The 22,783-nt window shown below is 43.0% G+C and overlaps 1 protein-coding gene across 2 annotated transcripts in view; it reads left to right on the top strand.

The window, feature by feature from the left end:
• Positions 1 to 22,783, top strand: part of ARHGAP25 (Rho GTPase activating protein 25) — a 48,889-nt gene that overhangs the window by 6,225 nt on the left and 19,881 nt on the right. The window contains exons 1-2 of one of the 2 annotated variants that reach the window (XM_069943036.1): positions 21,478 to 21,527; positions 21,612 to 21,808. In XM_069943036.1, coding sequence (XP_069799137.1) covers positions 21,626 to 21,808 — 183 coding nt within the window. In that variant the 5' untranslated portion in view covers positions 21,478 to 21,527; positions 21,612 to 21,625. Of the gene's footprint in view, positions 1 to 21,477; positions 21,528 to 21,611; positions 21,809 to 22,783 lie in introns of those variants that run through there. The other variant, XM_069943044.1, reaches the window with a different exon arrangement.

The following is a 22,783-nucleotide window of genomic DNA, read 5'->3' as shown; positions in this document are numbered from 1 at the left end:
CAGATCTAGGCCATGGCAGTTTTTACTTATACCCCTGATGATGCTGGTCAGATGTAGTTCTTCAGCAGAAACACGTAGGGTAAAAAACAGTGTTTTTTTGTGTGGACAGGAATGGTATTGTTGAAGGATGGTGGACCTACGGCCCTCCAGCTGTTGGAAAACTAAAAATTCCCTTCATACCTATAGAGCCAAAGCTTTGGCTGTCCAGATAAGTAATGGTGTGTCTCTTGAGGGAATCAGCTGATTTTGTTAGAGGAAGCTGCCATCAGATGCTCAGTGTGGTCATTTGAAATGAATGACTGTCCATGAGGCACATGGAGAACTGATAGCAGTGTCAGACTGGGTTACCTGGGGCCCATCAGAAGAAATTATACTTAAGGGCCCACCAATAAAGAACCAGTGAGAAATGACATTCTTGTATTACTCCAAATTCTGATCTGGGTCCCACTGGACCACCTCCGGTCCTCTGGTGGGCCAGTCCAACACTGACTGATACTGATTTACTACTCTCTACTTTAGGATATAGCCCCAATATACTTTAATATGCCCCAATAGGTCTAAAGGGGTTTTAAATAATTGGATGCAATATGCTTGGAACTGCTGCATTTCCTAATTAAATTAGATTTAAAGGGGTAGTGCGGCGGTAAAGAATTATTCACAGAATAACACACATTACAAAGTTATACAACTTTGTAATGTATGTTATGTCTGTGAATGGCCCCCTTCCCCGTGTCCCACCACCCCCACCCGTGTACCCGCAAGTGTGTGGTGCATTATACATACCTGTCACGTGCCGACTCCTCTCCGATCTTCAGTTAGTGAAGCCATCTTCGGACGGCCGGGCCGAATCCCTCAGACCGTCCTGAGTGCCGGCTGCCCTCTGCCGCATCATCATCATCATCATCATCAGCACAGTTATGCTCAGCCAATCGCGGCTGAGCAGCCGATGACGCGGCAGAGGGCGGCTGGCACCCAGGACGGTCGGAGGGATTCGGCCCGGCCGTCCGAAGATGACTTCACTGACTGAAGGTATGTATAGCGCACCACGCTTCCGGGTACACAGGTGGGGGGTGGTGGGACACGGGGAAGGGGGCCATTCACATACATAACATACATTACAAAGTTGTATAACTTTGTAATGTGTGTTATTCTGTGAATAATTCTTTTCCACCGCACTACCCCTTTAAAAATGACACAAACATCCACTATTAAATTACAGTTTTTCCTACAGTTACTAATGGGAGCACACTGAATATTGAGTTATCATTGAGTTTCATTACACCTGTATAAACCATTATGCAGTGAGCGTCCCCTGGGGGCAGCTGCAGGCAGATAGAATCTTATTTACCTGTTTACCTGGTTGGTTGTATAAGGGGAGGAAAGTCATCTGATACTCTGTATCTGAGCCTGTACTATAATTTTTTTTTTTTAAGATTGTGTAAAATAATATTATAGACACACTATCCAGCCTCAGACCTCTACCTGTAACTTGTATGCCAACATAAACTCAAAGAAAGATTAGGTGTTGCAGAGTAAATATCCTAGAACTCAATGGATATTAGTTACCCATAGCCCTAGACCATCATGGATAATGGAAAGCAATTGTAACTTTTTTTTTTTTTAATCACTGTAAACTAGGGATGGTCCGAACCGAGTTCGGTTCGGGTTCGTTCGAACCCAAACCCTCGGTAATGATCCCTGCTGTCTGCCCGCTCAGTGGAGCGGGCGGATCCAGCGGGAGGACTGCCTGGAAAACTGGGATACAGCCATAGCCATAGGCTGTATCCCAGTTTTCCAGGCATTACTCCCGCTGTATCCACCCGCTCCACGGAACGGGCAGACAGCGGGAATCTGCTGCCGAGCGTTCGGGTTCATACGAACCCGGACCTCGGCAGGTTCGGACCATCCCTACTGTAAACAACCAGAAAACCACTGTATAGAAAAAAGTGCATTTGAAAAAGATGGCAAAGGAAGTACTATGTGCATTATATATATTCTTAAATACATACTTTATGTGACTGCAATTACTTCACCACTTATATACATACATATCAACGCCTGGAATTGTGTTTCTTTTTAGTTATTTTAGAGGTATTAATGGTGTAATAAGAGCTACAGACAATTACAGGTAATAAATGCTTAAATGGCACTTTTACATCTGTATATATGAGAGGGAAGACATACTGATAGTGCCCTGTGTCACTGAGACTTATCTCAGAAAGATTGTACTCACATGGTTTCTTCTTTTCTCACATTTGACAGTGAGATAAACCTTTACAGTGACATATGGTGATAACATGCATACTGTATATCATATCTTGATCAATGTTGTACTTACATGGGCGCTGGCCTTTCAAACAATTTCCAACTTCCATTTGATAGCCAATATGATTTCTAACGTATTAGGTAAAACACAAAAAATGACCCCTTACAATAAAAACTGATCTAAATTCCTGGCCACTAGATGTCTCATCTCTCTGCAATCAGCTGCCCCATGCCCGTTGTCAAGAGAAATCTGTCTTTAGTAACGGATAGACAAGAACAAATTACAGGAAGTGGGGGTGGGATTAGCTTGTGCTAGAGAGAGAGAGGGTGAGGCTCCTGGGCTGTGTACCTGCAAGCTGAGTCAGTCTGTCTGCTGAAGGAGATCTATGCTATTCCTCAAAGGTAAATCAAGACTTTCCTCTATAAAAAAAGAAAAATAATAAACAATAAATGTTCCTCTCCTTGTGCTTTGTAGTGCCGCTCCAGGGTCCTGCAGCTCTGATAGCTACAATGTCACATCCCCGGCTGAGTGATTGCCTGTTAAGCCAATCAGTGACGAGACAATCGCTCAGCTGGGTTGTGATGTTGCTGCTAGATGAGCCAGGTACGTGATGTACCTGGTCTCCAGCAGATGATGATAGCTGCTGTGAACGGGACCCAGGAGTGGCGCAACGGAGACATAGAGAGGGGTGAGTTCACTTGTTCATTATTTTCTCCCATCTTACTGCCTGCCTGATGATTTTAGGGACTTCCTCTTTAAGGGGGTACTCCGGTGAAAAACTTTTTTCCAAGTCAACTGATGCCATTACTTCTATTTAAAAATCTCAAGTCTTCTGGTACTTATCAGCTGCTGTATGCTCTACAGGAAGTGTCCAATGCAGGAGAGGTTTTGTATGAGGATTTGCCACTCGCTCTCGGCAGTTCCTGTCATGGAAAAAGATGGCAGCCGAGAGAACTGTGTCAGACTGGAAAGAATACACCACTTCCTGCGGGACACACAGCTGCTGATAAGTACTGGAAGACTTGAGATTTTAATGTAAGCGCTGTGAAATCTGTTGGTGCTAAGCGAATAAATATTATTATTATTATTATTATTATTATTATTATTATTATTAATTTGTAGGTTACAAATATGTAAAACTTCCTGCACCAGTAGATTTAAAAACATTTATTTTTCACTGGAGTCCCCCTGTTGCCTGCTAAAGTAGTACATTTCTGACAACCAAGAGACGGTGTAATAGCATGCTGAGGAAATACGGATAGGACGTGCAGGGGGTATGGCTTTCCAAAGGCCCAGGAGGGCCCGAGGGGCCCATAAAGTTTTTTTCAATTTTTATCTCCAAATGAGGATTTCAGTCATATAAATTATTAGTTTGGGTCCCCATTACAAAATTGGGACCTGGCATCTTTGCACCATTGTTGTGTGTGTGTGAGTCAGACCCTGACATCTTTGTGAGGTAAAATCTGATCTCCAGAAAATTCTACTATTTATTTCTATGGGCCTGCTTTGAGGAAGCCACCCCTAGCAACCAATCAGATTCCAGCTCCCTTTGAAATTGAAAGTAGTTATTACTATTGTTTGCTAAGGCTTCGGTATACCGTCCCAACTACCGTTATTGTGTGTGGAAGGGGGTGTGGTCAGACACTGACATCATCCTTGTGAGGTAAAATCTGATCTCCAGAACATTCTACCATTTATTTCTATGGGTCTGTTCACCTCATGAGCTCCCGCCAGGCCTGTCTGTCATATCTGTGATTGTTATGCTTTGGATCTGCACACTCATGTCTTTATAGCTCTGGTCGAGGCCAATTCCCTTCACTTCGCTAGTCTGCCCCTTCACCTATGAGCTGATTTAAAATGCGTCAAATATATCATAGTGTCACATGATGTATGATAAATTTAGGACGTCATTTTGCCCTGTGAACTTATATACCATCAAATGCATAATCTTTTTTTTTTTTGCTTAAAAAAAATAAAAAATCACCATTAATAAATATACATAAAACCATTAATGACCAGGAAAAATAGTACAAATTGCTTTAAAATAAAGGCATAAGACCAATAATACCCCCCCCCCCCCCATAAAGTTTGAATGGAGTGTAAAATCCCGCTATACAGTATTTTGTCTTTTGTATATTTCTAAAGATACAGCGGAGATACAGCCATGAGCTCTGGGGTCCTGGTAAAAAATGTTTACCTGGCTCATTGCATGATATTTCTCTATACATAGGAGTACATAGAGACGGCCCTCGAGACGCTGGGGGATTTCTGGAGACTTCATCAAGATTATAAAAAAAGACAAAACATTCAATTCATCTGCAAGGGGAAATTCTGGAGTTCCACTATAAAACAGGAAATGTCAAAATAATTTACATTACTCATCAGAAACAACAATGTGAGAAGTACAGTAGTATAGAAAGAGAACCTGCACAGTCCCAATGATCATATACACCGTACACACTGAGGACAGTGCCACAATAGGGAAAAGGAGCACCAGTGCATGAAGAATACTAAACTACCCCAACCATTCTTCCAGCTTCTGCTTCACACAGGGTAGATGTGGTGCAGATTGTTATAATGTGATGCAGAAAGTGGCAGATTTTACCATCATGGAGGGGGACAACTCTTCTATTGCCACTGCTTCAAAGTTTACTATATCATTATTGATTTAGTAAATAAACATTTATAAAATAGGAACGGAACTGAACAACCAACTAATGCATTTCAGACCATAACACAGCCTTAAAGGGAACTAATCAGCCCAATCGGGGTGATATGGTTCCCTGAACCACTGTATACAGCTCCTGCAGCAGCCATGGCACGTACCGTCCGCAGCTGCAGCAGGAGCTGTATAACTGAAAAATAGCACTTTAATCCCCTGGGCGCATGACAGGCAGAGGCGGGGGAGGTAGTCATCTTGGCGGCCTGCCGCCTGTGTCTAGTCACTGCCCTCTGTCTTTCAGCGTGCTCCGAGGGGATGAATGACAGGCAGAGAGGTCTGTTACTGGCCTCTCTGCCTGTCAATCATCCCTCCGAGCGCGCTGACAGGCAGAAAGCGGTGACTAGACACAGACGGGGAGCCGCCCAGATGACTACCTCCCCGCCTCTGCCTGTCACGCGCCCAGGGGATTAAAGTGCTATTTTTCGGTTATACAGCTGCAGCTGCCGTCGGTATGTGCCATGGTTGCTGCAGGAGCTGTATACAGTGGTTCAGGGAACCATATCAATTTATAATGGCCATAGTGATTTTTAACTTGGAACAAATCAGTGACGATTTATAAAGTGCCAGCTCCCTTCTGGGAGATATTTTTGACAACTGCTGCCGTGTATCAGGATGAAGTATGGTGTGGCACATTGTGGTGGACTTCTGCAGACCACTTATAGACTTTACCTCTTCCCCTCATATAGTAAAATGTTAAAAATATAATTCCTACAGACTAATAGAGTAACTTTAGACGCCAGTATGTAAAGCTTTCAGTATAGATTGGGGTGGGGCAGGGAGAAGGAACAGGGAAATAAAAAGGTGGCAGCAATGAGATCATACAGGGATGTATAAAGAAATTATACGTCTCCATAGCAAAATGTCCAATGATTTTAGAACCTTTACTGAAAAACATCATTGTATCTGTATAGAGGAGCGCTCTTTTTCTGGCTTTGTGTGACTGAAATGCTGGCTCTATACAACCACCAGGGGGAGATAACTGTATAAGGATTTACACTACTCATTGAGAGTTACATGCAGTGAGCGCCCTCTAATGGTGACTGCAGGTAGTTTTGACAATGTGACTGAAATATCACCGCCCTGATATGGTGGTTTTGGTGGTTTCCTAACAGGAGCCACCCCTTGGCTGGGTCCTTCCTGGAGGGATATCTGGCTAGTCCTGTGTTTCGAGGCTCTGCAGGCTCTTCTTTTGCATCTTCATGTTCCCTAGGGGGCAATGCACCTAGGACTTCACTGCATTGAGAGCTTTTATTAACAGCCGTTGTCGTTTGGCTGGTCTTCCTGAGATCAGCGATCTGTTTCTCTTACAGTGTATTGCAGGACTGGGTCACGGACCCCCTGATGCGGCGGGCCCCATAGCAGCTGCTATGGCTGTTACTGTGGTAGTTACCCCCCTGTATACATTCTTCTGTGTAGTATCACAACTTGGCTTCATTTACTTTAATGACACTGAGAGGAGCGTGGCTAAACGCTATAATCCCCTATCTGTACACATGACCAAGATGGTCCATAGACTTACATTATAAGTCATATCAGTCATGTGGTTTAGAGTTAAAAGAGAATGCGCTTAGTACAAACTTCTATTGTCCCATTCAAGCAATCTATTGATATGCTTAAAGTTTTTTTTTTTTTTTTTTTTCAACCAGCATCCCCATAGAATCAACTGTTCTGCACAGCCGCTGTTCTGGATGTAAATGCAGTGTATGGAGCCAAAGCTCTGTACATTGTGTAGTGATGGTGCTAGGTTACTGCAGTGCAGCCCCCATTCACTTCAAGATGTCAGTGCCTTGTTGATCAGCTATTAAGGACCAATAACAATCAATGGGAAAAATTTAAAATTCTGTTCAGCCGGGGTAGTATAGAGGATGCTGGGGTAGCTATTGCATCAGCTATTACACATTGTGCCATATTTCTTGCACCTCTATTTTATAGGCCATATAAATCCAAGCCACACTTGGATAATAATAATAATAATAATAATAATGATAATAGAAGCAACTGAATATTCTTTACAATTTTTCTTTGAGAGAACACACAATATATCAATCTATAAATATAATGGAATGTGAGAATGACTGAAGAGGAAATACAAGGGAAATGTCTCCCCCTGCTGTCTGTAATAATGAATGACAATATGAAGTAACCTTCAGCAATACTGTAATAAGAGGTGTGTGTATACCACATAAATAGACTGGCTGCTATATGACCTTTAAAGAAAGAAGGTCCCAATCCGATCTGGTCTAATCTTTTTTATTTATTTATTTTTTGGCTATAAAAACTTACACAGAATTCCCTTCTGTAGAGGATCTGTGTTGTTAGCAAATGAGGGAATGGGATATAAGCTCAAAGATTTTGAAGATGCATAAGGGATAAAACACCATGGCAAACACTAATATGATCTTTTCTACCCCCTGTACAAGGGTTAGGATGGGCAAGACAAATCACTTGCAGTGGGTAAGAGGGGCATTATCAATGTGAAAGGGGGTAAAGGGCATAAACAATGTAAAGGAGTCACTTTTTCTTTAGGAGGGGGCTATAACTTTGGGGAAGACACTAAGAGGGAGAGCACTATTGCTAGGTAGGAGCAATATGAGAAAGGCTACACTGTTACTGAAGGGATAGCACTAGGGTGGCCGGTTTCAGTTTTTTTTCTGTGTGGACACAAATGGGAGCACTGTAATGGTATAGGGCAATATAACCACCTGTAATGGAGGTCTGTACATTACCTACACTGTAATCACTTTACCTACACTGTAATAACTTATTAGGAGGTGCCTCCATAGTTGTAGACATACATTATTCTCAGATATCAGATGTACCCTTATCTTCTCATCCCCTGGGAACCTCTAGCTGGGAATTCTTGCCCGTAACCTTCGTGGACTCTGGATCCAACTCCTTGGTGGTTTTACTGTAGGAAGAAGAGACCGCCTAGGGAATCTCACCTTTCTCACCACCTATTACTTGAAGGAATGAACCCAGACAGGGCTAGAGTCCTATTTTCAGATGTCCTGTAGCAGTTACATTAATTTAGCAGTGCTTTTCATATTGTAACTATAGATTGGGTTAAGGCTATACCTAAGAAGGTAATTTTTCTGGTTTTAATGGAATATTGGCAATTGGATGCCTCCTTGACTGAACTTTACTAGGGTTGTGCAAACTTGCCAACTGTTCAGGTTCAGCCAAACCGGAACGCTCGGCATTTGACTCTAGGGAGTCATGAAAAACATGGATACAGCCATAGGTCATAGGTTCCTTAGGGCTGCATCCAGCTTCTCCATCCATAGACCAACATACAGATGTAACTAGGAGATTTGGTAACAATAAAAAGGTCTATGGTTTGTAGATAAACCCATACTTTAATAGGAACCATGCCTGTTTCCTGGAAAGTCCCTTTAACCCTTTAAAGAGATAACTCTCTATCTCGGAGTAATCCAGGTTGTCAGATCATGTGCCTGTGCTGAAAGCTGCAGAATGATGAAACTTCTGCACAACTATTTCCTGTTGCTCTGGTTAATAAAGAGGCAGAGTTGCTAAGTAGAAGTAACCACAAACAACTTTGTTCAGAAACTTTACGCTGCAAGGCTCATAGATTAACAGCTGGGAATAGTCCGATCAGTGTTACCCCTGCTCCATAATACTGGGGGCGTAAAAAGAGAAAAACACCACAAAAACCAATGTAAAGCATGAGGGTGTGGCTAGGTTCAGGATGGAAAGTTACAGATGGACATTAGATATCAAAAACTTTTCCTGTATATCTAAAATAATACAAACATTGTGCAGGGACTGTACCAGAAGACATTGATTACAGTTACAGTCCTTTTAACACACAAGGCCACCAACCACAGGACCAGCCCATCCTTGCCCTCCCTTTAGTCCTAAGGGGACCTCCCTGCTATAGCGGGTGATGTTCCTCTCCCTATTTAGATAGTTCTTGACCTGGAGTTTCTCACTTTCCCTCCACATATCACTAGCGAGAGGGTAACTCCATCTCCTACTGTTCTTTTCTTGCACCACTGAAACCCCTTTCTAGTCGGGGATCACTGCCCTACACTGATCGTGCTGGTATATGCAGAATGGAGGCTTCCTCTATTCCTGCAAATCACCCATGGCTGGTTAGAATGAATGTAGGTGGAGGAGTCCCTCTCCTCCTGCACCCTGTCACTTTATCCAGGGGGTCGCTGATGCGGTCGGTGTACCAGGAATCACTGGCTACTCCTATTTACTGCAGCAGTAGCCACTACAGACCATGCACATCCCAAGCAGAAGGTATGGAGAGCACTGGGGAGTGCAGAAGGTCCCCCCCCCCCACTGCAATCTCTTACTTGTTAGTTGGAATACCCCTTTTAGAGCCATTTATCTTTTATTTGTCTGATGACAGAGCCATATGGGGGCTTGTTTTTTGTGGGACCAGTTGTAATTTTGAACGACATCTCTCATTATACCATGTATTTCGGAAACAAAGAATTGTGGTATACTTGGTTGAAGAAGACGACTGCAGCACTAAGATACAGTCTAAGGCTATGTTCACACAACGTGAACACCCGGCCGTTCTGTGACCCCGGCCGGGTCACGGAGCGGCCGGTCTCAGTCCGGATCATCCCGGCCAGTACTTAAGTACCAGCCGGGTGATCTTTCCGGCCGCGGAGCTCTGATGCAAGCGCATCAGCGCGCGCCCGCATCAGAGCTTCCCATATCCTTCAGTGAAGCAAGCGGCCGGAGCCGTTCGCTTCACTGTGTGAACTGACAGGGCTTTCTGCGGCCGGAATTCACTGAATTCCGGCCGCAGAAAACTGACATGTCAGTTTTTTCCGGTGCCGCATGGGATCCCGGCCGGAGCGCATACGATGTGTGTACTATCCGGCCGGGATCCCATTGAAAATAAGGCTATGTTCCACCCCTCAAAACTACGTCCATAGTTCTGCGGCAAGAACTACGGCCATAGTTTTACGTAGTGTGAACATAGCCTAATAGGGCAAGGAGTTCAGGAAGAATTCCAGGGAGAAGATGGGCCCACTGTTACACTGACATAGGATGCAATTGCCAAGATGTCTTACCACTCTACACTGTAGGCCAGTTCGAGTCTGAGCAGCAGCAAAAGGTAATGCTGTAATGTAATATAGAAGATGATCTTCTAACAAGGGCCCTTATTCATGAGGCCAGGTAAGCACCTTTGTTCAGGTAGTATTTATCCCTCAGGGGTTGGCAAATGACCAAAAAATGCCAATCCTGCATACTTTCTTATATTGCAATTTTACTAAACCACATTAAGGAACATGACCTTTAGTGACATTGGGGAAAATTTACTATCATTGCGCCCCTGGCGTACACCGACCGCCTTCCCCTGATGGGTGGACAGAGGGGGCTCGGGGAGGAGGGACGAAGCTCCAGTAGGAGGCGATACACGTGGGGTATCTACAGCCACAAGTGGGTGACAACTTAATATCTTCCTCCACAGGTTTGACCAGCCGAGCATATTTGTACACGTATACTATGGCATACAATAGGGCTTGTTGGTAGGCTGATTTCCCACATTTATGCCAGGTTCACACTACGTAAGTCACAGAACGGCCGGTGTCAGTGAAGTTTATCCCGGCCGCTACCGCAGTATCGGCCATGATTAATTAAAAACATAAGTTGTGTTAACATAGCCTTACCCAGTAAGTGGGGCTGACTTCTTTAAAGTTTGCCACGTTTTTTTCCTGCGATTTGCAGTCTTTTAAATGTTTTTAGCTATTCTTTTTGTTCCTGTATATTATATGTACGATTATTTGTTTGTTCTGATCACTCTGATTGAGGGTGCGTTTACACAGACAGATTTATCCGACAGATTTTGGAAGCCAAAGCCAGGAATGGATTTGAAAAGAGGATAGATCTCAGTCTTTCCTTTATGACCTGATCTCTGTTTATAGTCTGTTCCTGGCTTTGGCTTCAAAGATCTGTCAGATAAATCTGTCTGTGTAAACGCAACATTAGCTATAACAATGACTTTTTATAGAATGACATTGTAGTGTGCAACTTCTTATGACACGCAGCTTTCTTCTTTCCTTGTTGCTTAATCTTTTGTGTGTGTTGAGTTGCACCTGATCTTTATGCATGTAAGAATTAGTTTGCACAAAGGAGATTACTTGTGAAGCAACATCACAGCCACATTGAGCTGTACATTGTGTGGCTGGATGGGCTACGCGTGGGTGAATGGGCACTGTGGTTGTCACACATACATATCACTGTAAAAAGTGAAAACTAAATATATAAATGTACTGCACATACATACAAGGAATAGAGACAGGTCCATTATATTGTAGTTTTAGCCAGTGGCTCTGTAATGGTTGTCATTACAGTATATTGGCTATAAAATTGAAGATCCAGTGTGAAAAGCACCATCTACTGTATATAACTATACAATGGCCAATAGTGGTCGTCCCTTGCCCTAGACTCCTGAGTAGTATAAGGGAAAGGAAACACAGTTGTTTCGTCTCTCTCTCTCTCTCTTTCTAATCTCTCTATATAGATAGATAGATAGATAGATAGATAGATAGATAGGTTCAAAAAATGCGGCAGCACTCTGGCAGCTCCAAGTCAAAGTGAATTTATTAACACTCCATGCAAAATACAGCAACGTTTCTGACTGCACACCGCAGTCTTTTTTCAAGCATAAGTGAACACACTACCATTGCTGGTCTAAATACGTGATACAAATCATGTGACCACACTTAATCAATTGTGAACAGGTGATACGATTGACATAGCATATATGTCAAAATAATATAGGAAGGATAATCTCCTAAAAAGAGTAACATCAAGTACTATCATATGATGAAAGTGTAATCATATGATAGTACTTGATGTTACTCTTTTTAGGAGAATATCCTTCCTATATTATTTTGACATATATGCTGTTATGTCAGTCGTATCACCTGTTCACAATTGATTAAGTGTGGTCACATGATTTGTATCACGTATTTAGACCAGCAATGGTAGTGTGTTCACTTATGCTTGAAAAAAGACTGCGGTGTGCAGTCAGAAACGTTGCTGTATTTTGCATGGAGTGTTAATAAATTCACTTTGACTTGGAGCTGCCAGAGTGCTGCCGCATTTTTTTAACCTATCTATCTATCTATCTATCTATCTATCTATCTATATAGAGAGATTAGAAAGAGAGAGAGAGAGACGAAACAACTGTGTTTCCTTTCCCTTATACTACTCAGGAGTCTAGGGCAAGGGACGACCACTATTGGCCATTGTATAGTTATATACAGTAGATGGTGCTACTGTAGATTCACTTTGACTTGAAGCTGCCGGAGTGCTGCCGCATTTTTTGAACTTATATTGGAGTACACCTGGATCGGGGTACGCGGTGTACACCCACTTTACATTGATTTTTAACGAGTGCTGCAGATTTTTTGCTACTATCTAGATAGATAGATAGATAGATAGATAGATAGATAGATAGATAGATAGATAGGTAGCAGATAATCCATGGCATTCCAATGTCAGGTTCAAACAGCCAAACTCTATTTTATGAAAACATAGTGCATACCATCAAAAGCTTTGATTTATACGTTTGATGTCATGCACTATGTTTAATTTAAAAAAATTTGGCTGTTTAAACCTGATGTTGGAGTGCCATGGATTATCGGCTACGTATTCAAATTTGGCCACTGGTCCAGGCCAGGATCTGCAGGCACCAGAGACTTACCAAGGCAGTGCTGCTTTATCTCTGTTTTCTAGATAAATAGATAGGAGATAGATAGATAGATAGATAGATAGATAGATAGATAGGAGATAGATAGAAGATAGATAGATAGGAGATAGATAGATAGATAGATAGATAGGAGATAGATAGATAGATAGGAGATAGATAGGAGATAGATAGATAGATAGATAGGAGATACTGTAGATAGATATTTTGTTTACAGTGTACAGCACAAACAGATTAATCCAGCAATGGGCAGATACTACAAGAGGAGGCGGATACTTGGCTCTGAGGTCCAATGCATGCTGGGAGATGTAGTTTTCTGCCTTGTGCCATCCAGGGGCGGTCTTGGCATTTCTGGGGCCCCAAGCGAAGTTATGTCTGGGCCCCCCCCCCTCTACACGCACTCCACAACAATAGACCGCTGTGTGCTGCCCCCAGTAGTGTATACCCCTTGTGCGCAGCCGCCACTAGTATATACCCCTTGTGTGCTTCCCCTTAATAGTATATACCCCTTGTGTTCTTCCCCCAGTAGTGTAAAGACGCCTGTGTTTTCCCCTAGTTATATATAGCCCCCCCCGTGTGCTCCCCCAAAAGTATATAGACCCCCTGTGTGTCCCAGTTGTATATAAACCCCCTGTGTGCTGCCATACTTGGATACAGACCTCCTGTGTGCTCCCCCAGTTGTATATAGACCCCATTCTGCTGCCCCAAGTAGTATATAGACCCCCTGTGTGCTGACCCAAGTAGTATATAGACCCCTCTGTTAAGCTCCAGTAGTCTTTAGCCCCTGTGTGCTTCCCCAGTTATATATAGCCCCCCTGTGTCTTCCCTGTTATATAGCCCCACTGTGTGCCCCCCCATTTATATAGACCCCCCACTGTGCGCTCCCCCAGTTACACAGGCCCCTGTGTGCTCCCCCTCCCATATAGTATATAACACAATAAAACAAACACTTATACTCACCTGGGTCCGGGTGTCTCCTCTTCTCTTCACTCTTGTGGCTGCAGGAAGGGTTTTCCCTGCGGTCACAAGAGGCCGCGCTCCCCTTGTCCTGGCGACGATGCTCCAGTGATGTCACTGGAGCACCGACACCACAAGGACAGAGCGGCCACTTGTGACCGCAGGGAAAACACTTCCTGCGGACACAAGAGTGACTGACAGGAAGGGAGCCAATGGCTCCCGCTCTGTCAGTGCTGCTGCTGCATGTAACTGTGAGCGCTCATTAGGAGTGCTCATAGTTACAGTTCAGATCACAGCAGCGAGCGGGGCAGCGGCCCTGTCTAGCGGTCTTGAGCACAAGAGAAGAGCGGGGCGTGGGGGCCCCCTGGATGTTGGGGGCCCCAAGCGATTGCTTGGGGTGCTTGGTGCCAAAGACTGCTACTGGTGCCATCTTGGATATAGATCGGCTTTTAGAAAACCTTGTAACTCAGGAACAACGGCAGGTAGAAAGATCGGAGATAGCTCAAAATACTCAGGGGGCATTTAATCTTTTAGCTCTTGGGTGGAATACCCTTTCAAGCTCTGTAGGGACACAACCCCAACAAGAAACACCAAGTAAATTTTTTCCTTATTATACCAAAGGAACCATGTTATGCAGAGTTCCAAGAAAAGGTCTCTGGAAATATTATGCTATGGGTAATACAGTTAACTTACTACAACAGACATGCCAAGAGAGCTGAAACATCCTTATTATGAGACTACACTAAATTTCTAGTTTCAACCTCAAAAGATAAGTATCTGCACGAGGAAGGTGTCTCACACATTCAGATGCAAGTGCATAAAACCTGCTAAAGATTAGTGTCACCATAAAACACACTCTTTATAGGCTGTAGTGCTCAGACCTACAAAGGTGTCACAGAAGAGATCAAATTAGACATTTCAATCTTTAAAGGGGTACTCCAGCGATTTTTTTTTCTCTCTCAAATTAACTGGTATCAGAAAGTGCCATAGATTTGTAATTTACTTTTATTAAACAATCGTCCAGTACTTATCAGCTGCCGTATGTCCTGTTGGAAGTGGTGTATTCTTTCCAGTCTGACACCCTCTGTCCATATAACTGTCCAGAGCAGTGGCAAATCCCCATAGAAAATCTCTACTGCTTTGGACAGCTCCTGACATGGACAGGGGTGGCAGCAGAGAGCACTGTGTCAGACTGGAAAGAATACACCACTCCCTGCAGGACATACAGCAGCTGACAAGTACTGGAAGACTTGAGATTTTTCAATAGAAGTAAATGAGAAATTTCTGGCATTTCCTAGCACCAGTTAATTTGAAAGAATTTTTTTTTTGCTGGAGTACCCCTTTTAGTACTCCTTATTATTCACGTCGATGAATTGCCAATATGAATGCTAAAAAGCCAGTTTCTTAATTCCTTTTTACACCTTTTTTTCACTAAAATCTGGTATTTGTACTTTTATTGGTTTCCTCTTTTGATTTAATAGTAGAGATGAGCAAACTTGTTGAAAATTCGGGTTCGCACGAACACCATAGGCTGTATCCAGACAGTACTTGGCTGCATCCACCTTCTCCAGGCAGCGGAATTCAAATGCTGATCATTCGGGTTTGTGCGAACCGGAAGTTTTGGCAAGTTTGCCCATCTCTATAAGTGTAACTGCTTCACTAAAGCCACTAATTCTAAGGTTAATAAAGACATAAAGACTCAGATCTACTACTGCTACTATACTCCCAGCTTAAACCATTGATAACTATTGCCATGAACTTCCTAGTCTGAGTCTTAGATTTCTTTATACGTAAATGGCTATAAGTTTAGTGTGTCCCACTCGCACCCTATGGCTATTTTCACACAACATATATTTTCGCAAAACCGCGGCCGTTGTATAGCGGTCATGATTATTACGAAAATATACGTTACCTCAATGACTATGAGATCCCGGCTGGAGCGTATACACATAGTATACTCTCCAGCCGAGATCCCTGGTGGCGCCGCAAGAAACTGACATGTCAGTTTTCTGCAGCCTTTATTCATGAATAGCGGCCACAGAAAACCCTGTCAGCGCACACTATGGAGCAAGCAGCCGTGCTGTGGGGAGTTCTGATGCGGGCGCGCACAGGTGCGCCCGCATCAGAACTCAGCGGGGCTAAAGATCATCCAGACAAGTCACGGAACGGCCTTTCTCTTACATAGTGTGAACATAGCTGTTACTGTATTTTAAAGCAAATCTATGAAACCATATGCTGCTAGTAGTTTTTATACTCACTAATCGGCGCCGTGCTGACCCCGTTCTATAGATATCGTTGCTTTTCTGCATATGTTAATTAGCATGTCTGGCGCACTGGAGGCAGGCCCAGCGCACCAATATCTCCTTCTTTCCCTGTCTCTCCTCTCATGAATAGTAAACATACACAACAGCCAAGGAAAGAAATATCGGTGCGCTGAGCCCGCCTTTAGTGCACCTGACATCCATTGAAAAATGGACCAACCCACTAGGATCTATGCGCTGGCATTGACCAGATTATATAAAAAGTTTTTTTCTATTGGCGAAGTTGTACTTTCGTTTTAACTCAATGGTCCCACTGTACCTCTCCCACAGTTTCTATAGATGGTACAAGTAACAATGCTACAGACTAGCATTGTATAATGTAACACGTAGTCATTAGAACTGTCGCTGCTTCTCTAGGTTCTGACGTGACATCACTTTGGATCACTAGTGCTTCCTTTCCTCAATATTTTAATGAGAAATCCCCTCTCAGCCAACTGAAAACCTTGACAAGGTTTATGTATTGGTTCCCCAGTCCACCCCCCCCTCACCCCATTTTGACATGAAGACTCTAGCGCTTTCACTTGCATGCACCTTTCTTCCGATCCTTTGATCACAGGATCAGCGTGACCTGTTAGTGGGTGCAGATATACCCCAACACCTTCTCATCCTTAGGGCATCCAGTAAATCCTAACAATAAACTATCTGCCTGGTGACAGAAAGCTGTTAACAATTCTCACTTCATGTTTCATTCTGAAATGTTACGACAATCAGATGCTATTAATAAACGCTCTGCTGAATGCCAAGGTACATGCTGCGAAATAGTAACTGCTCCAAATGTAGAGAGTTCAGTGGTCAGGAATATCAGCAGCAATTGAACAGTTTGTATGTTTGGGCTGTCTCCTTGGGCACTTGGCCGTAAATCAACTATCCACCTTCTTGATTAAGGACCATTATAGCTACCGATTGTGGGAGTCCTGTCCTCCATGCTTATATCCTCTTCTTTTATCTCTGTTATTCAGTTATGAAAAGCTTTGGCATATTGAATTAGAATTTTTACCGATCAATACAAGATCATCTTTGTTTTAGATCATTACTGAGAAAGCCAAGTTCTAAAGAAAGTCATAAGCCAAGGATAGAAATACTGTTTATGTCATCAGGTTTAACATCTTGACTCACATAAGAGATACATGGTGAGATGATCTTGGGTGGAGTACAGTCCAATGAAGGTCAGCGTAGAGGTTTTGCACTTGGAATGGTATACATAACTGTGTACACCACTGAGCGCTAAAAGGGAGTTATCAGTAACCAATGACAGGAAACTGCCACCAGGGTAGATAGAAAGAGGCAGATGACAAGGATGCATAAAACCGCTGGTCAGTCTTGTGTACATTACTTACACCAGCATAGAAAAGGGATTCTTTACTGTTAGAGCAGTGAAACTATGGAACGTTCTGTTAGAGCTGTTATACTGTTATGATTTATCCAGGGATTTATTCATAAAGGGATTATCTAGGCTTAGAAAAACGTGGCTGATTTTTTTTATAGAAATGGCACCTCTCTTTTCCGAAGTTTGGCTGTGGTTTTCCCTCTTAGTTTAATTGAAGTAAATAAAGGGGAAATGCAAAGCCACACACAACCACCTGAGGACAGGGGTGGTGCTGTTTTTGCTAATTCTTGATAACCTCTTTAAAGAGGATGTACCATCAGGTACACTCTCTTTAAAATCACACATGAATCAAACGGCGCCAACACGGGATTGATTAGAATCAATGGAGCCGCGTCATGGAAGGGCAGGGCTTTCCACCTACTGGGGGCGGGCCGGCTGACCCGCCTCTAGTGCTTCACCCCCGGCCCGGTAACCATGAATAGAATGGCGCCCTACGCAGGAACCGGCGCAGTTAAAAAAAAAGGACCGCGGCACCAGCTTCCCCGTGCTGGCGCCATTCGACTCATGTTTGATTTTATTGTGATGGTACGTTCTCTTTAATACACTTGTCATATAGAAGAAATAGTGGCACTCACCAGGATAAATTGCAAATCAAACAAACTTTATTCCAGATCTGGCAACTAGGATGTGGATCAATGGGCGACGATCGTTTCGCATGCTCACGTGATGCACGCTTCCTCTCGGCCTCGTGATTTGGAGTTGAGCACCACCAAGGCATTGCAATATAATAGCCTCCTCCGGCAATCCATACCATTATAATTGCCTGAAAGCCACAGCCGGTAGTGCCGAGACCTTTCTTATTGCACACATTTTCTTTAAGTTACCATCTATTGTTTTCTGCCTCATTATCTTATTTATTACTAGGTAAAAAAGGAGATACGAGAGAGCACTCACCATCTTCTTTATTCAGTCCATGTAGTCCATTATTCAGTTCATTTTTTACACCTTTCATGAATCCTAATGGCAGACGACGGCACACACGCTACCACCCTGCCTGCCAAGGGTGCTGCTATGAGGATTCATGAAATGTTTTAAATGGAATGAAAGAGAAGATTTTATGGTGAGTGCAGTCTCATATCTCCTTTTTTACATCCTTCTTCCCATACCTCTTTACCCTCGGAAAAAATTCCAACGTACACCGTAATGCCAGCCACTCTATCTTACTATTGTGGAATTATTTATTATTATATAATATTCGATCCTATCTGGACAATCTCTTCTTGGAATGAAGTCACTCTTGTGATCAGCACAAAGCCCGCTCCTCTGAACCCCAGCAGGAAATCGGCAGGAAAAAGTTCATTTCCCTCTCAGTGACACCAGGTGAAATAAATGGGCGACCATTGTTATGATCAAGTGTACCAAAGCAGGAGTCATTTTAAATACTCTCATTTAGATCCCATGCAATGGACATTCTTGATGGACCATGTGCAGTAACCTGGGGTTGCTAGGTGTTAGATGTGCCAACTAGGCCCTTGTCACGGTGGTCAGAAGTGGTGCTTAAAGTGTCACTGTCGTTAAAATTTTTATTGCAGAAATCAATAGTTCAGGCGATTTTAAGAAACTTTGTAATTGGGTTTATTAGCCGAAAAATGAATTTTTATCATGAAAAAGCAGTTTGAAGCTCTCCCCCCTGTCTTCATGGTTTTCCTATGGAGAGAGAAAGTAAAAGAAGCAAAACAGGACAACAAAGAGTTAATTTACATTCACATCCCGGGCTCTCTCCTTTGACAGGCACCATGGACCTCTCTGACCTCTAATTAGGGCTCTAAATAGCTCCCCCGCTGAGCAATCCTTTGTTCTGGCTCTCAGCTGCCTGCTAATCTCGCTCCTTCCCCCTCCCCCCTCCCCTCTTCATAGACCAGACAGATCCGACTGATGGAAAAACAGTTGAGATTTTCTGATTCTGAGCAGTGGATGACAGAAAGGAGAGGAGGGGGGACCTGGGAAAAGGCTTTTTACATGCAGATTATGGCAGATTTGGCTAATAAACCCAATTACAAAGTTTCTTAAAATCGCCTGGACTATTGATTTCTGCAAAACAATTTTAACTACAGTGACTCTTTAAACAGTTTTCTGAGAGAATCTTCAGTGCAATACAAAATAGTACTTTTCGCAGTAAGGTGCAATGCATATAGATATCAACAATAGTCTTTCTCCTTGTGGACAACAAAAAATACTCAGGCTGGGTATTGAGGTATATAAGTGTAGATAAAACAGCCTCTGTCTACTTAGGTACTTACCAGGTTAGATTAAGGTTTTGTTTGGCCTTTACTTGAGGTAGGCCCGGGGGCTACCAAGGGGTCTGCCTAATTATTATTAGTACTCTGTCAGGGTGACTTGGGTTTGTAGAAATCTTTATAAAAGATACTCATACAGTTGAGAAGATACCAGCTCTCGCCAGAAAAATCACGGTGAGCCTGTTATGGTAGCATAAGCCCCAGGCTTGCACAACTGGGTGTAGCTAGCCACTGAAGGTTCCCTGAGATGGCCAAGCAAAGATCCATGGAATACTTTGGCTTGGTCACACTTTGCTCCACTGCAGATGAACATCTGTGTTTCTGTAACGTACTGACTTGAACACGGGTATTCCCCCACAGATGTAGGCAAGGTGTCCCTATATGGCAGTTACGCCACCTTTTGCTTTAACACTGCATATTACTTGTAAAGTCACTTAAGGAAAATACTGGATCTATCATAAAGTTCCTGTCAGGGGACCTGGCCTCCCGACCAGGCCCTGGACTAAGCTTCTGCAGGAACAACTCTCTGTACACACTTTCTCTGACAACTGACTTTGGACTCCCTAAGTCCTTCAGGGAGTTTTTATAGTTGTGGATGGGACTTGTCTCCCATTGGTGGGGAAGCTTCTGGAACAAACTGTATCCTAGTGTTTGATAGGTGCAAATGTTGTGTGGTATCCAGCTTAATGTTTGGACAATAGTAATCAGAAGTAAGTGAAACATTAGCCCTTGTGATACCTCCAGCTGTGCAGTAAATAGAAAGTGAGACACCAAGTGGCAAAAGAGTATAAAGCAACCCTAAGTCCAGAGCATAGATATATATATGGCTCACAGTAACATAGATACATATTTTGTAAGGCTAAAAAAAGAGATCCATTTCAACCATAAGAGTACTTGTCAGGAGCCGGCCATCATGCCTGGCTCCCTGTCAATGCTGTCCCTGGCAATAGGCCCGGCCAGATGCAGGGAGCCTGCTGGCAGTGTCCCTAGCTACCAGCCATCCGGGTTGCTAGGGGCATAGCGGCGTACTTTGATCTTAGCACGGCTGGGGCTTCACTGCCCTCAGCTGAGTGGCACAGGTGCATAGAATTGTTTATCATTGACTGGCGGCTGGCACCGCCAGTCAGCTTGTAGTGTGGGGTTTGGGGCAGAAGTCTCAGCACCAATCGTGTCCTGAGGCTTCCTTCATATATATACTTCCCTATGTGTCCTCTTTGCCTGCAATAAAGCCTCAGTTTCTGAGTGACTCTAGACCTAGAATTTGTATTCTGATTATATTCCTTGCTTTCTGATTTCTGGCTTTTGGACTGTTTTCTTGACTACGATTTTGTACTACGCTGACCGTTTGTTGCCAACCTTGCTATTCTGACCACAAGTTTTGTGTTTGTCTGTGTTATCCGCGTTTTGTGTCACACCTGTACAGACCAGGGACTGTCGACCAGTTATCCACTGCCATTTAGGGCAGTTAAGGTAATCAGGCAGGGACTGTGGGGCGGATGTCAGTGCTAGAGCATTACCTGTCTCGTGTCCTCCAGTCCCCAAGTCCTGACAGTACTCCTTCAAACTTTGATTTTTTTTTTTTTTTTATGGTTTTGTCCTTTAGTAAACGAATATAAGTTCAGCTGAATTCTGAATAAATGTTTGTTCACAAAACTATTTATAAGTGTATGAAGCAATTTCCACAGTTTGGGGGAAAACAGGTTTATCTGCGTAAACATGACGGTCATGTAAGCACTGAAATGTTATTGCTTAGACTCCTGTAGAGTGGACTTATTTTTATCTGCCCTTCTACTCACTAAAAAACACTCCTACGCACTAGAGGAAGTATATTTTGAAACGTTCTTTTTGGCCACTTCCTTAAAGATTGTAAAGCCAGAAGCCAGCTGTTAATTCGACCCAAGTTCCTGTGATATCACAGTCCCCGTTCACTGCAACATGGTGACAGGACTATGTTAGTGTGTATTCTTAGAAGCACATAGTACCTCCAGTGGTCACCAACTATTCCATTATTCCTTCCTACAGTGCGCTCTGTCAGCATGATGACGGGTGACCATGCTTTGCCTTCTGCACGGTTACACAACTCTTTGGAGAAGCCGGTGAAATGCGGATGGTTAAAGAAGCAGCAAAAGTCATTTGTGAAGAACTGGCAGCAAAGGTACTTTGTACTGAAGGGACAGTATCTGTTCTTTTACAAAGATGAAGATGACAGCAAACCGCAGGTAAGAATCTATCTATCTATCTATCTATCTATCTTTATTGTGATCATAATTTTTAATTGCTATTGCTATTCAACAACATATTAAGACCAACTGAACAAGTTGTTTTAGCATTTATCACTATTCTAAGGCTATGTTCACACACAGTAATATAAAAGTAAATACGGCTATACTGACAATATAATAACGCATTACTTTGAAGTCAATAGAAAATTGTCTGACAATGCACAAACCGTATAGAATAATGTCCACATTGATTATGGACATCCAAGTAATGAATATGCTCATTATGTACCACCTGCTTTTGCACAAAAATGTACTTTTTTCCCACCTGTTCACAAAATTCTGTCTGTATTTTGCTTTAATTTTACTTTGTATGATCCAAGCCTAAGGGTGGCTTTGCATGTGGTGCAACATATGGATTTAAATGCACATTTTCAATGAAAATGGTGGAATCCTGAGCAAATCTGCATCCAAATCTGCTTGTAAGACATAACATTTCATCAATATCAAACTTAAAAAAAACTAATTTTCATGGTGGCTTAGTTGTTTGTTGATGATCTTGACACTATTGCCAGGCTGAGAGCTGGCCATGTTGACCTCTTTATGGGGTATACACGTGGCTTCTGTGTGGACAATGGAAAGGGGGCCCCAAATCTGATTAGACCTATTCATATTTAAAGTATGTTGAGAAACTGGGGTGGTTTTTCAAATCTCGACTAAAATTATTCACAAAAGGGGTGGGGGAAAAAATCATTACATTGATCATAGGTAAAACAGAGAAAAATTGCAAGTAAGTATGAAAAAAGAGCTAGGGCCCTCTTACCTTTTACTTCCTTTTTTCCACTCATGGTGGCACATTTTATAATACTGTCATATTGCTAAGTTTATACCAGTGTACAACGTGATGTTTATCATATTCCTGAAGACGATGAATGTCTATTGAAGGCAGGACCATATCTGCCATGAGGCAAGATG

Source organism: Dendropsophus ebraccatus, chromosome 1 (genome assembly GCF_027789765.1).
Source record: "Dendropsophus ebraccatus isolate aDenEbr1 chromosome 1, aDenEbr1.pat, whole genome shotgun sequence".
NCBI classification, from domain to species: Eukaryota; Metazoa; Chordata; class Amphibia; order Anura; family Hylidae; genus Dendropsophus; species Dendropsophus ebraccatus.
Note: the sequence above shows the minus strand (reverse complement) of the source record. Positions and strands in the feature narration are given on the sequence as shown.